General features: G+C 40.0%; 1 protein-coding gene across 2 annotated transcripts in view; it reads right to left on the bottom strand.

The window, feature by feature from the left end:
* Positions 1–15,176, bottom strand: part of dscamb (Down syndrome cell adhesion molecule b) — a 122,431-nt gene extending 107,255 nt beyond the window's left edge. For both annotated transcript variants that reach the window (XM_072392786.1, XM_072392787.1), the window contains exon 1: positions 14,358–15,176. In XM_072392786.1, coding sequence (XP_072248887.1) covers positions 14,358–14,400 — 43 coding nt within the window. In that variant the 5' untranslated portion in view covers positions 14,401–15,176. The remainder of the gene's footprint in view (positions 1–14,357) is intronic.
* Between the last annotated feature and the right edge of the window lie 263 nt (positions 15,177–15,439).

Below are 15,439 nucleotides of genomic sequence, written 5' to 3'. Positions count from 1 at the left end.
ATGAAACTCAAAACAAGTGATTCATTAAATCATAAAATCAGTCTGGAAATGGACAGGAAGCCGGTGAAGGGATAACAAGACTGGAACGATTCATTCATGCTTTTTCATGCCAGTTAAAAGATGAGCTGCTCTCTTCTGAACTATTTGCACATGATGCGGGGAAAAACTGATCGAAACCAACATGCAGTGGCATTGCAGTAGACTTGTAAAGAGGAGAATAAAAACCTGCAAATAACTTATTCCAGTTCTTTGATGGTGCAAAAAAAAAAACTCAAAAACTCTTAATTTGACAACTGCACAGATCTGCTTTTTCATATTTTTTGACAGCAGAGCAACCAGGGCTGAAAGAATGCTTAATAGATCCCATTTTCCAAACTAAATTACTTTAGACATTTATATTTTCATTAACATTCACAAATTTGAGCTTGATCTAGTTTTTAAGGCTTAATAAAGGCCGCAGTTGGTTCTTGCCATGTAATATACGGGGTCGATAGATCTGGAAATTATAAGTGAAAGAATGAAAACAAGGGAAATGTTTTAGATGTATCTATATGAACGTCCTTTAGTGTATGTAACATGTAACTCCTGCTTTGGTTCCAGTTACATATTCTGTCCACTATGCTTTGTCATGAACTCTCTCTGACGTACGAAAAGAGACAACAGCATAGAGCAAACAAAAAAAGGCAAAGAGAGAATCAGAGAGACAGTGGATTTGATTCAGCTTCCCATGTTTCAGAAGGCGCATGTGTTGCATCTGTATAGTGAGCAGATCCATTGTCTGAGTTGTCATCGCCACCTCAGCGGGGGGACTCAGCACTGCTCGGTAGTGTGGCACCGGATGCCTCATGGTGACAATGTGACAGCAGGAACCTTGGGTAATTAAAGCATCTCTCTGCTCTGTGCCCTCAGGGCAAGTCTGCCTGGGATGTGAAGATCATACCTGACTCACTCACATTCAAGACTAACAGAAGCTGAGGCAATTTTCAAGCTAAAAACAAATTTCTATTCCAACTGTGTATTTATGGATAACAGCATCAGTGTGATAGATGTGGTGCATGGGATAAAGCTGTTTTCCCAGAAGCTAAAAATAGGACTTTGACCTGTGTTTGACCCAAATTTCAAATGCAGGGTACGTGTAGGTTGTCGTTCAGTTAAATGGAGGCAAAAAAGAAAAGAAAGTCATATAACACCAAAGTAGATTTTTCTGTATATCAAAGTCCACGAACCTGAAGTCCTAATAATGGAAGATGATAACCAGTCTGGGCCAGGGAGTTCAGTGTGAGTAAGCATTCCCACTGATCTGATATGCCCAGAGGCAATACACCATGCACGCAAGTTAAATGACTGTCTACCAATTTGCTCTCATGAATATTAAGCAGGGCAATGACAGTAGAAAGGGCTGGGTGTACGCAAGCTGCTGATCCACACCGACAGATCTGTCCTCTGATGTCTTGAAGGGGTGGGCAACAGAAAAACGAGGCCCCACAGCAGATGAGCCTCCTCCTCCTCCACCCCCAGTCTATTTTCATGGTTTAAATGGGCCAGAGTGGCTGCCTGTTTCATTGAGGAGAAGCCAAAGCCTGGACCGTGTCTTAGTCAAACTGAGCAATGAAGACGTTGATGTCTAAATCATGCTGCTGCTGATGATGGGTGCACAAGAGGGAATCTGATGAGGGATTATATTGTAGCAAACTATCGCAGCTCCCTGTGCTGCTGCACCTGATAAATAAGAACCTCCACAAGTAGAAATCCAATGTTATTATGTGATGTAACAAGCACACTCGAAGATGGAGGGAAACCTGTATCTGTAATAAAGATAAATAAATAAATAATACATTCAAAGTGTCACACAGATTCACTGTGTATTTCTATTTAAATAATACGCTTATTCAATTAAAATATCAAAGTGCCATTTTACCTATTACTTAAAATCTATTTTTAATCTTAAGAGAACTGAGAGCAGCACTGTAGTTGTTCCTCTCCTCAATCTAATTAACAAAAATAAAAATATCCATAGAGGGCTAATGTTAATCCTCTGACAAATAGACATGGGAGAATGCATTTATATTCTATGGGTGGTTTATTCGTGTCAGGTAAAACATTGGTGGAATGACACATGGTAATTAGGAAACTGTTGAAAATAAGTTTTTTAATTCTGCTTTTATATATGTGGCAACAATCACAACAACAATGTAGCTAGTTCATTTTTCATTCTTTTTCAAACTTGCGTAATGCAATTAAATATTCTGAATAATACTGAACATTTTAGATACTGAAATTAGCAAAGCTACAAGCAGCAGCCTTTGTAATTAACATGCTCAAATTTTGCAGCATATTGCCCAATCGGTTTTTGTTAGGTTAATTGATTCCAAATTGACCCTAGGAATGAGTGTGAGCGTGGATGGTTGTTTGTCTCTATGTGGCCCTGTGATGGACTGACGACCTAGGGTATACGCTGCCTCTCGCCCAATGACAGCAGAAATAGGCTCCAGCCCCTCGCAAACCTGAGTTAGATTAAGTGGGTATAGAAAATGGATGGATGGATGGTTCTTTGCCTGTGGCCTTCTTGGACCAGTAAAACTTTGATTAACAGAAATTTCTACCCTTTTAGACTTTCAACTATTATAATTAAACTAGTTAATTTCAGACTTGGGTAGATATAATCAAATATCCTTGAAAATAATCTAATGGTCAGCATACACATCCTCCATTGATAATACAATTAAGCAGCATAGTTCTTGATGAACAGATGCCTGTTGGTAGAGACCTTACCTCATTTAGACAGGGCACATACTGGACAACCAACCTTATTATGTCACCAAACATTAGGTTAAGGGCCTTCATAGATGTTGCTTTCATGGATGTCTAAACATGACCGCCGTCCACCTGGATGCCACCTAAGGTAACAGCATCTCTAAAGGAGGTCTCAGTCTTCATGGGGGATTGAGCTGTGACATGAGAGGAGGTTGAAGAGTGTGACCTGACACAGACACCATTTGGGCTTCAGAGATTGTATTTCACTGATGTTATCTGATCTGTTATGCACCCATTGAACATTGGGGTTAAATGGAGGCAGGAATAACTTTTTCTGCTTATTTCTGCCAAAACTAATCACAACACAAGCAATGGTTAGAAAATATACATTAGTTTATATTTTTAGAGGGTTTAAAAAAAACGTCTAGGTTCAGCGGCAACATTTTGATCAGCTGAGGGAAGTGCTATATTGAAGCACTTCAAGCATTTTGGTATGGTTGGTTGATCAGTGCACAAATGTAAATAAACCAATTATCACTTTCTGAGCACCCAAATAAAACAATCATTAACAAGCCTGTTCTATTTTTTTCAAAGAGCTTCGTAATGTTATTTTAAGGATGCTGTTTAACAGGTTCACAGTTTTTCATGTTCAAAAACTAAATTATCTTTCTCATATCCTACTTTGCTGTAGTACTTTTGAGTCTGAAATGTTTAGCTTGTGTCTTCTAAGGCTTTCCTTAAACACCAGGCTGACAAGCCTAACAAAGGGAGCTGTTGGCATTTTGACATAACTCTGATCTGTAGGTATACGATCAAATCTAAGGCCAGAATTATATTTGCTTTTTAATCTTGGGCTCATATAGGCAACGAGCTCTGCTGTCTGTGTGATTGTTCACATATTTTCCCTGAGTACTACACTTGTTACTGGAAGATTCCACTTAAGGGCACGCCAGCGAACCAAGAACGGATGAAGCTTCCAGATTTGCATTATGTAAACACTGAAGATGGTGACAATCGAGGAGGTTAGTGTTGAGATCCCAGCAGAATAAGAAACAGGTGCAGTATTCTAGATAAGTTATGTAATGCCTCTAAATCAAGGATATTGGACATCCAGTCTCATTTGCCCATACACTGCTTCTTACCAGTCACCTCCATACTGTGTATTGTGTACGCACAGTTCATTTCTGAAGATGTGTACCACTGGTGCTCAAAGCAAATGCAGGGCAAGAAAGTCACACGACATAAGCTCAAACATGTGCGATTCAAAAGTGAATATATCTTAATATATCTCTCCTATATTACCTGGATATGATACAACACTTTAAGATTTTATTGTGACTTTGCAATCAAAAATATCAACCAAGCCTTCAGTTTCTCAGATGCCAGGAGTGCATAATCAAAGTGGCTTAAGCAGGGAAATAATGGTGAAGAGTGGGCCAGCTTCTCATTCAGCTGCTTTCTAGGTAGGCAATAAGCAAATACGTTACACGGTGACACTAACAAGTAAAAAATATGATGTTTAATACAGTTCAAGGAGATTTGATTCTAATGGAGAGAAATTGTTCTTTCATACACTTAAGGCTTTACAGCTTTGCAAACATTTAAGCAGAAACTAGATATACCACACTGAAGGTTAGGAGAAAAACCCAAATGTCTTCCCTGATTATGCTTCACTTAATTAAAGCATCAGCGGACATTGCAGGAAAAAAGAAAAACATGAGTGATTTAAAAAAAAACATTTTCAGACTTGTTTGACACATCAAACATGTTTTAAATCAGTGATCTAATGGCACTGTGTTTCTGACAAAACATGTCATTTCTAAAGACAGAAATGCTATAGGATATGATTCCTAACTCAATTAGCCTTCCTTTTTTCTAATCATTATACAATCACTTTCTCTAGATTAACTGTTTAATGTATATACTCAATGTTGTCGCTAGCTTTATTTGGTTTGTTACCAGATTTCTTCATCTTGAACTGCCTCCCTTCAACAGACTTGTTTATGGCACTTTTAAACTCTGCTTTGAGAACAGCTTCACAACCATGCTGTTCTCTCAAAAAATCTTGCATAGGTAATAATAGCATTATGAGGCCACAGTGGCTCTTTGAAGATGTAACACTGTCCCTGTTTTGTCCAGGAGACGTCTGTGGCCAGCAGCTGGTGGAGTGTGTTAATGTTGATGTCACAGCAGCTGGCTGCTCTCATCCTGTTAGCTCTGGCTGCCATTATCAGCCCTCTACCCCCCCCTACCCCCCTCTTCCTTTGCTTCTGCAAACTGCTTCTGCGTGCCACGCTCATTTTAATACTCCAGACTCATTTGACCGTCTTTATGGACTTATCATATTAAACATTTATCGCAGCCATTTCCCTAAACCAAGCATGTTTATTCAACACTTAAGGGACCGCAGCACGGCTCCTTTTAGCACCCCCACCCCACCCCCACGTTACACACACTTATTTTCTCCTTTTCTTCGTTTCCCTCTCCTCCTTACTACCTCAGTCCCCGCAGCTTGCTTTATATCATCCCTGCTTCTCCATGTCCCGCTGCCTGAATAAAAAGGTGAGGCATTTTTGTACAGTTTCCTCCTTCTAATTTTTCTGGTCATCCTTTCCTTCAGTGAATGGGATGCCAGGGGGACTCCAGACAGACACTAAAGCAGGCACAAATGTATTCTCAGCATTTAGTACTTTGGATGAATTGAGGTTTAATTCAATCATGTGATCAAACACTTCTGAGCATAATGATTTGTGGGAATGGATGGTCTAGATAGAGAGAGATGCACAACAGCCCTTGATAAACATCTTCTATGTTTTGCTAAATGTCGAGGGGACACTTAGCACAACATAACTGCTAAATGTTTCAAGGGAACCATGCAGGGCCTTGTTCAAATTGCTTTTTTTTGTACAGAAAATCGAGTCAATTCTCTATTTTTATCAACAGTAAAGCCACTGCAAAATGATCTATTCACTGTTAGACTAAGCTGCAATCAAATGCACTACAGCCAGGCCCTGTGCCCCCTTATTGGATCTTACACAAGATGGCTTACTGCAGCATCACACCTTGTGCTAAGAAAAAGAGGGCTGGGAATCTAGGAATACCACAAAGTGTTAAGATTATTGACAATGCACTCAGTCTCACACTGGGTCGGGGGATCGATAAGTGCTGGAAGGACATAAATCTGTGGCTCCATTCCATGTCACACCCAACCCACCCACCCAGCTCCCCAATTAAACACTCACACATAGTGGCGTGCATACGCACAAGAAAGCATATCCTGCAAATCCTCTCAACATACAGTACAAAGGTGCTCGGAAATGCACATGAACACTGGAAAACACACAAATCAAGCACCCAATTTACGCATCACACACACACACATGCACATCTCACACGGTACGAACAAGATGACAGCGCTTTAAAAATGGCGGGCTAAAAATAACCATCACTAACTTGGTCTTAAATCTTAGCATCTGTGCCAGGTTTAAAAATAAGGAGCAGTGTCGAGAAACCAAGCTGGACCCATTTGTCTTTCTGTCATACTGTCTATCCAGCTTTGCCTCTTCCATTATCCTTTAGCCTACTTTAATATTCGGAAGGTGGGCAGACTTTGGTGGTGAAATGTCCACAAGAAAAGCAGCCTTAAAAAATGGGATTTGCAAAAGCAGCAACAATACAATTACTAAAAAAAACAAGGAGATTGATGACATATATGATGTGATTTTATGCCACAAGATGCCCATGACATGCAGTAGCAGAAAGCCAAGCTCAGAGGCAGCATTAAGTTAGGCTGGTGGACTGTTAGTGAGCTACAGAACATCAGGCACATGCATCATGCTCAGGAGTGTGGGGATCAATTCAGCCTAGGGCTGCCGAGTGTGTCGAGTTCAAAGCCCGGCCCTGGTATGTGGAGGACTGGATTAAGAGGTAGTATTTATGAGGTGCAGCGTGACTGTTTGTCTGGATGGGTGATAGATAGAAAACTCATCACACTTCCGCCACCTGTCTTCCATCGTGGACAAAAGCTCTGGTGTGCCACACACCACAAGGGCTAGCGGCCTAGTGCACAGTAAAGAACGGATGGCTTGCACTACTTTTATGTGGATATTTACACTCAGTGCTCTATCCAGGGCTTCAACTCACTAGTAAACCGGGGGAAGGCAGTATTATTTTGGCATCATTGGGCGAAAACTCTATGAAAACCGTTCAGCATATTGGATTCAAGTGGTCAATGAGGAAACTAGATTTCTACTCCTCCTGTTGGCTCTGTTTCCAGGCTTTATAAAATCAATCCGCTGACAAGGACACAGGCCAGGTTTTTCTACCAAGTTCAGGTGAGTCTACATGTAGAGCAACCACATCCTTACAGCCATAGGAGGGTGATTTGAGTTTCTTCGATGCAAACATTGTTATTGTGTGTTAAAACTGTAAGCAAATGGGGCTTAGGAAGGAGAGAAATTAAGGGACAAGGCTAAATTGTCAAATTCTGGTATTTGTTTCTGCCATTTTCTATCTGAGCTTTAAAAGTGTATGTCTATAGATTTATAGAAATGACTGTATATTGGTATAGACAGGCGGTAGACACGTTACATTATCCCTTTAAACATTTAGGTGGTTCTAAATTGTGTCTTTATTCAGTTTCAACGTATCTTCTGAATTAACGGCTACAATTATGAGTAAAGTTATGAGGTGTGGGAAACGCTACATTATGCATTTGATAACATTTCTATGTCAGGATTATTTTGAAAAATAAAACAAATAGGAATCTGAATATTGTGACATTTCTAACTACTAGCTTGACAGTGAAACTCATCAGTATGTTTTGAACAGATTCAAGTGAAAACTATTTGGCCAACATTGGTATTAAAGTTAATGGAATTTATGTAACCTATGAAGTTGTTCTTACACCTTTTAAAGACACATTTAACGAAAATGACAACCAAACTGACTAACTTGTTTGAACTTGCTTCACCTCTTATTATTAATGTCGTCCTAATGCATTTATTTCCTTGCATTATATTGTTGTATTTCCAGCTTTTAAAAGGATCCTTTCAAACTGCTGCAGTAAGGTAGTCATTTAACCAATAAAAATATATTTCCTTAGGTTGAGCACAAGGAGGCACAGTCCATGTATTTGAGAAAACTACAGGCCGAGCACAATCGTATGACAAGATGAGGCGTGGAACCTTTTGCACTGGTCACCAGCAACCAAAGTGAGTCTAATCTTGTTTTCATCTGTTGGTCTTTTGAGAAATTTTCTTAATAACAGAGTTCGAAAGTGTACAAACAGTACTAAAGATACTTCACATTTGTGTAGTTGACATCAAATATTAGGAAGTTTGACATTTTTTGAGCACTGGGTAAAGGTCGGCGGAGATATAGGGGCCACAGCGATATCACCCCCTGCTACTTCATGATCCTGTCCACGTAGTCAAATAATTCATTGAGCACATTTGCATGACACAAGGAAGAAAAAAAACTAAACAAATAATTGTGTTAATTCAACCGAAACTGGACCTTAAAATGCATGTAAATGTGTTAGTCCAACGGAAATCGTATGAAGGCAAAGCTCTCAAACCTAGACTAACACACTCAAACAATGCAATTCGAATTTGAATCACTCTGCACCATAATAAGCTCGACCAGGCTCAAACAGACCTATGTGAATTGCAGATGCTTCAAGGTTCCATCTTTTTGCATCTTTTCTAAAAATTCAGTAAAATGTAAGTCTATATAAACACAGCCATATTCCCAAAGCTGCCTTCACACATATATTTTTCTGTTTCCTAATGTTAAACGTGTCAGAAACTTTGACTGAAAACCAGCCCATTAAGACTACGAGGTAACTCACGGTTGCTTAAAGTATTTCCAGACTGTCGCTCTGCTCTAATGAAATCCTGATTTTATAACAGCAACATCATCTGACAAAATCACCATTTAGGGAACTTAAAGACAAAAGCTGTGCGATGATTTTGAGCATATTTACATGTACAATGATCTTCCACACAGAAAGCAGCAGATTGTCTTGAGGATTTAGCCACACAGGCCACAGCTTCAGACATACTTCAACCAATAAATCTATTCCACTCTCATTGATGTATTCTGGGACAAGAATAGTGGTGGAATTAAAGGGCACAGTCGAGCTGTAACCATGACTTTGCATGTAACCATACTGGGTTACATGTTGCAGCAGATGTGACACCAGGGATGGTTTCTAGTATGAACTGTTCTCTGATTTAATATGTCAACAAGAAACCTTTTATGAGATCATTTATGACGAGGAACAGATATTTCAAACATTTTCTGATAAAGCAGCCATACACGGCAGCTTCTTTAGATTCAGTATTTTACTAGGGTGAGCTGCTGTTTAGACACCGTGTTGCAACATGGTGGATCAAATGGAACATTGCCCCATCAATACTTATTTTAATGCAATCCTGCATTAATTACACCAAAGTTAAAAGTTTTATCCTGCAAATCTATCAATAGAGCGCCATAAATCTTACATTTAGGACTTTAAATGATTAAGTATGTTTTCAATGCCATTTTTTATCCATTTGTCCATCAGGAAGTCATACAATGAGGCATATTTAATTAAATTTTGCGGAAAGGTTGAGTGAAACCAGCGGAAGAGGTGATAATGCTTGGTGAAGATCCAAATCGAGATTTTATTATTCGTAGTTGCATGGTATTGACCTTAGCAGAGGATGGTTTTAGTTACCATAGAAAAAAATGTAAGAAAAGACTGTCAGTATTCATATGCTCTATGTATTCTCTGTATGTAAACCACAGAACTGCTGCTGGTTCTCAATTTTGCAAAGTTTTATTTCACTATACTGTGTGGACTGATGAAATAAAAGACTAAATTAATTTATTCTGATATAACTGCTGTAACCATATTGTCAACACTAAACTGTGTGGCACTGTTTCTAACAAGGCGTAAGTTAAATGTATTGAATATAAATAAGAGAAAATTACATGCAGAGATTGTCATATCTATATTCAGAGCAGACTTTTTTTTGTCTGGCTACTGTCTTGAAATTGTAAAAAAAAAATCAAATAAGATCTTGACTTCTACCAAATCTAAATTAGAGCTGGCTTTTTTTTTCTATTTTTTTCTTTAATATGGGCTGTTGGGTCAAGAAGAAAGCTGCAGGGCCAGTACTCTATTTCGTATAGTCATTAGTCATTAGTCAACAAACTTTTTTGTTGTACATAGGCAGCATGTTCTTAAATTCTTTGAAAATAAATCAAGGAGCACTTCTGCACAGTAGAGCAGAAGCGCTTCTTTGTCCACTTAGCCCGTTTTAAACTGAAGCTTTTTACATGAGTCCCCCCACTACAGTACCTGTGCAGTGCAGCACAATGACATAACATGTCACTTTGACAGGTGCTGAGTGAATTAAAAACATCCTCTCTACTGAGAAGCCTGTCTGAGAGGGAAACCCACGCCAGATGTACCACATCCTCACTTTGCACGCATGATCAAACACCTACATCTGGGTGCTGAGGGCTTTCCTGCTCTTCCCCGCAGATGCTAAATGATATCGTTAACATTTTAATGCAGGAGACATTTACACACGGGCTTGCGCAATTACACCTCTGATTCGCTGGTATCCAGACAGACACAGTGTGATCGGTAATTAGATTTTACATTGGGTAAAATGCAGCACACACACAGACACACACTCATAGAGTCACCAAAGCTTGCTCCTAATTAGCTTGACAGACTCAAGGAGGTACGGTATAGTAAAGTAGCCCTCATTATAGAGTTAAGATGTATGAACTAGGGGATATCTATTATGATCACACATCAGGGCATCCATTACCCAACATTAGCAGCTCTTTCAACTGGAATCATGTACCGAGTTCAAAATGTAACCCAACAAACCCCCTCATAACCCATACAAGTGAGTAAGTGTTAAGTAGGTTTGTAAACTTAATTTAGTCCATTAGATATTCTTATAAGAGTAAAGACTCCACAAGATGATCTATCACTAGACTGCACGGTGCAGGTTTTCACAGGGTGCTGTAATTTAACTTCATGAGCTGTGATACTTCTTGTGCAACCGAACCCTAATTGTTAATTACCAAACAGACTATTGGCTGTGAGTGCAGCTGTAAAGCTGGTCAGGTTTCACTGTTTCGTTATATGAACAGCCACTGGGAGGCCACTAAGAACTGGACATCTGTACGCAGACTTGAGAACCACCTCACAGCTCCAGCTCATCAGTGCACTGCTTTCGTCGCCTTCATGTGGACTTATTGCCGCACAAACACCAGTTCCCTCCCTGCAGCCAAGTTCAATCTATCTATCCACCCCAGTCCCTGTGGCATTTCCATTCAGAGTTTGAGGTTGCTAATAATGTGAGTTCATGTAAAATTGGCAAGCAAACTGAAGTTGGCAGCTATTAAGTGTACTGTAAGCTACACAGGACTGGATGCTCTGGAAGAGCTCCCTTATTTCAGAGTGGATGTGTGTGCAGAAAGGTCACAGCTAATTGAGATCAAAATTTGATTGCAGGATTTCATGACCTCTTCGTAAATGTTCATTTATTGACGGCGTAGGAGATAAGTCCTTTTTAAGCCACGAGCAGCGGGTTAAGCAGTGTGCGTGTCTACAAATCATCGCAGCCTTTGTGGGGACTCGGTGAGAAGTCTTGTCTCGTTATATCTTTCCAATGAGAATTTGAATAGGCCAGTCTAGCTTGCTGTGATTTTGCCTAGAGGCATCTTTCAGGCAGATATTTAATGTTTCCTCTCTTATGTTGATGACTAAATTTCTAGAATCTACTTTGACAAGCGCAAGAGATAGCGGAAGCATGAACAGTTACATAGATAACATTAAAATAATTGTTAGCTGATGAATGCATCAGATATTTATTCATTCATTTATTTTCTGAGTGTGTGATGTAAAACGAGAGCATGGGAGAGACTCAGGCTGTATTTTTACTGATTGGCAATTATTTACATCAAGATTTGACATTTGTTAGCATTGTGCAGGTATCTCTTTTCCCTTTTTTGACTGGTTTCAGAATTCATTAAGATGACATCCAATCAAACAGCTACAAAGCAACAGAAAAGGTTCTGAGAAACCAGTGAACAGTTTGGCTGTCGTGTTTTTTTTTTACCTAACACAACTGTGGTCACACTGATATAACAGGATGTGATTAGCACTGAATCAAATAGTTCTGGGCAAACTCTGTTTGCAACAGCGAAACTCACAATTCCATGTCAGGAGTCATTCTACTTTCTTCTGGGTCCGCCATTTTGTAGTGGTGTCCAGTTTCCTAAAGATTTACTCACAGCAAACTCAATAGATATGATCACAACATGTTCTGGATAAAGAATTAAATAAGAAACTGACCCTAACCAGCCAATGCCGTGGACTATACGTTTATTAAAATGACACCAGAAACCCACCATATAGCTTTCTACTCCATACAGTGAAGAGTGAATGGGGGAACGTTTTAGGACGCAGCCCCTGATGCCCATTAAGGAGGTTACCATAGAGACAGGCCAGTGAGCAGGCCTAACTCTGAAACAGCAAGAATTGTCTGGAATCCAATCTCTGAGCTGGCTTCAACCTACAAGGTCATTCATTCATTCTGAGAACGACAGCTCAGCCGATGAGCACCTCATTTTCATGATAATCAACAAAAACATCCTGCCACGGAGGGCAAAGTCTAGTACAATGATGCAGAAATGAGGGGAAAGCAAGTCATGCAAACAAGTCCCTTAAAGCAGATCTTAAAAAAAATTAGTTGCCCAGATGACGAGCACATCAAGTGCAATGTCTGCACTCAACACTGTCTGCGGCTTAATCCCTATCAGTTATTTGCCACAGGCCTCTTCAATAATCCCTTATGCAATAAACGGACACAATCTTGCATGGCAGTTGATCTAATGTCAGAGTCAGATGATTATGATTAATGAGGATCCCTTATTGTTCCTTTATGAGTTTCAGCACAAGCTGGGCTGAGGGAGATACCATTTTATATGAAGTCAATGTCAAAATACGACACCGTCTGAGGATTGCCTCGGCGCTGAAAAAGAGTCGACACACAAACGAAAATCCAATTCTCAGCCTTTTTTTTTCTCTTTTCTTTTTTTTTTTTTTATCATTCTGGCCAGAAGGGGAAAATCCATTTGGGGGGGGGGGGGACACACAATATCACATCACAGCCCCTTGATGCGGTTAAACATATTCATACCTGAAAATCCTCACTTCCCCAATTTTTGCTTGGTGAAATCAGCTTTTTTTTTTTTCTTTTTTTCTTATTTTCGGCTTTTATACCAAAGCAACCAACCGTTGGCTTGCTCTGTTTCACTGTATGAACAACCCCCAAATTGTCACCTTGATATGTTTTCTTACAGAAATGTTTCCATTTTCCTTCCCTCTTGCTCTCCTTCTTCTATTCTCCCTGTCGCTCTTTCTGTACACACCCAGTCACCCATAATCCCTCCCCGTGGAAGGGACTCTGGCCAATAAGTGGATGCAATAAACTGTATCAATTTTCCACTATTGATTATGGATACACTATATGAGCACACAAATATGAGCGGTGCGTGGTGGCGACTACATGCATGTGTGCAGTGATACACATGCATGCAAATACACACGAGTTCAGGAAAACATACAAGACGGACAACTAAATCTCGGTGTCCAAACGCATAATTTGAATAGAAAATGTCTTCTTACTTTCAAATGGAATGTATTCTTCCATTTCTTTTGTGTGTATTTGTGAACTATTTTAACATTTCCTGAAAACAAATGTGACTTCTGTGGAATTTAAAAGATTTTTAGAATTATTAAGGTGAACAGTTTCTGTTTGTGGTGTTGTTGTTTTTTTCTTACCATTTCCAAATGTCATTTGAAGGTAAATAACAAGAAACTGTGATCAGATTTGAGAGAAATTTGATTGTGGAGATGTGCATGACACTAAAAAAGCCGTGAATATAATTCAGTAGAGTGAATTTAAGGGATGCAAAAGGGGATTGTTGACTTTAAGACATGTATAAATGGACCACTTAAATATCTAATGCTCATTTAGGCCAATTTGAACCTGAAAAATATGCTCACAGTGGGGGAAGGGGGGAAAGGGTTAAACCAAATGTCCATTATATCAAATACGTCACTTATTACTAAGGGCCACAGTGGAACAAGGATGTGACAGAATGAGTAGTGTCAGGCATAAAATAAAAACAAACAAATCCCATCAATTAGCTGTATTTGAAAGCAAAAAAACTTGAAACAAAAAAAGGCAGATTTTATTATATAAATAAACACATCTCTTTCACGCATCCTCAAACAAATTTGATCTATTATTTCATATTTGTTAGCTCAGGATATTTGTCTGAAGGCCAAAAATGTGTCTGATTTGTGGAAGAGCTTGAAGGGTTTAAAACGCACTTCATGCCTCGCCCGTCTCTCTCCCTCTATCAAGGGTGTCAGCCTTTTGACAACCATATAAAATCCATTCCATGTGGGTCACAGGTGACCTCCATCCTCCCCCTTCAGTCATTTAGCTGTCTACTAGTGATTTCCCTTCTGTAGTAGGTAATAAGGGACTAATAAGAAGAGACGAGCAGGTGAAACTTACCATTCAAGATGCTCTGGAAAAAGATAAAAGCCAATATCCACATGCCCTGCTCCGTTCAATCCCCCCCAAGCTATGCTTTCTCTTCTTCCTCCGACCGGTGCCTTCCTGGGTCTCTCTTCTGTGCGCTTGGGGTAAGGTTAAACATTTGCCTCTGTCCTGAAGCAAACCGATCCGAGTCTCTACTTTTGAAATCTCCTTCCTACTTTTTCGCGACACTGATTTCCTTTCCGAGATGCCTTTTTGCGCCTGGACAAATGAGCCTCTGTGATTGTCTTGGGGAGAGCTGCGCTCAGACTCCTGTTCTCCGCGTCTTGCTGCTTCTCCCTGTTATTCAAAAGGATGCTGAAGGGGTGAAGCTCAGGTGTATGTGATGCTGAGTCAGAGCCCGGTGAGAGCAGTTCCTGATACCAAAAAAGACTTCCCAAAATTGTTTCAATTGAATCTTAAAAAGAAAGAAAGAAAGAAGAAGAATGTCAGAAGGTCCGATTTTCTAAATGAAACACTGGCTGATGGGTCATCTTGAGGGGGGTAAACTGAAAAATAAATTTTTAGAAAATAAAAACTAAAAGAGCAAATAAGAGAATAATGGAAAGAGTATGGAAGAATGAAAAACTCGCTTTTTTCTCAGACTCCAAAGTCAGATCATCTTTATCGCCTCTGAGCGTCCAGCAAGAGGCGAGCAAGCGCATCTTCCCTGCTGCCGCTGTCTAATCGCACCACACTGACTCTCTGAGCATTACACAGAATAACCCTCTCCCCTGCCCCTGCAGACGCTTTAATTCCTCATTGCCTTAAAGGAGCAGAGGCGGCTACCGGTCGGTCGTGAGGGCAGGACACAAGTGGAGGTGGGAGAGTGTGAGAGCACGCAGAGAGCGGCAAATTTGCATTAAGGAAATGAGGCACCTGACGCACCGAGGATTTTTACGCACGGAGCTGCGTCGGCTCAATGAGAAGGCGCTGTCTGCTGCTGTGCAGGTGTACTCAGCATCCAGATCCGGTTTGAATATACCTCGTGGTGTTTTTAGGAACAGAGGAGAGCCCCCTGTAGGGATAGAAATATGCAAGTAAATGTTTTGTGTTCA

This window comes from Leuresthes tenuis, unplaced genomic scaffold (assembly GCF_036924035.1).
Source record: "Leuresthes tenuis unplaced genomic scaffold, fLeuTen1.0.hap1 SCAF_9, whole genome shotgun sequence".
In the NCBI taxonomy this organism is placed as follows: Eukaryota; Metazoa; Chordata; class Actinopteri; order Atheriniformes; family Atherinopsidae; genus Leuresthes; species Leuresthes tenuis.
The sequence above is the reverse complement of the archived record's forward strand: the minus strand, read 5'-3'. Positions and strand labels throughout refer to the sequence as shown.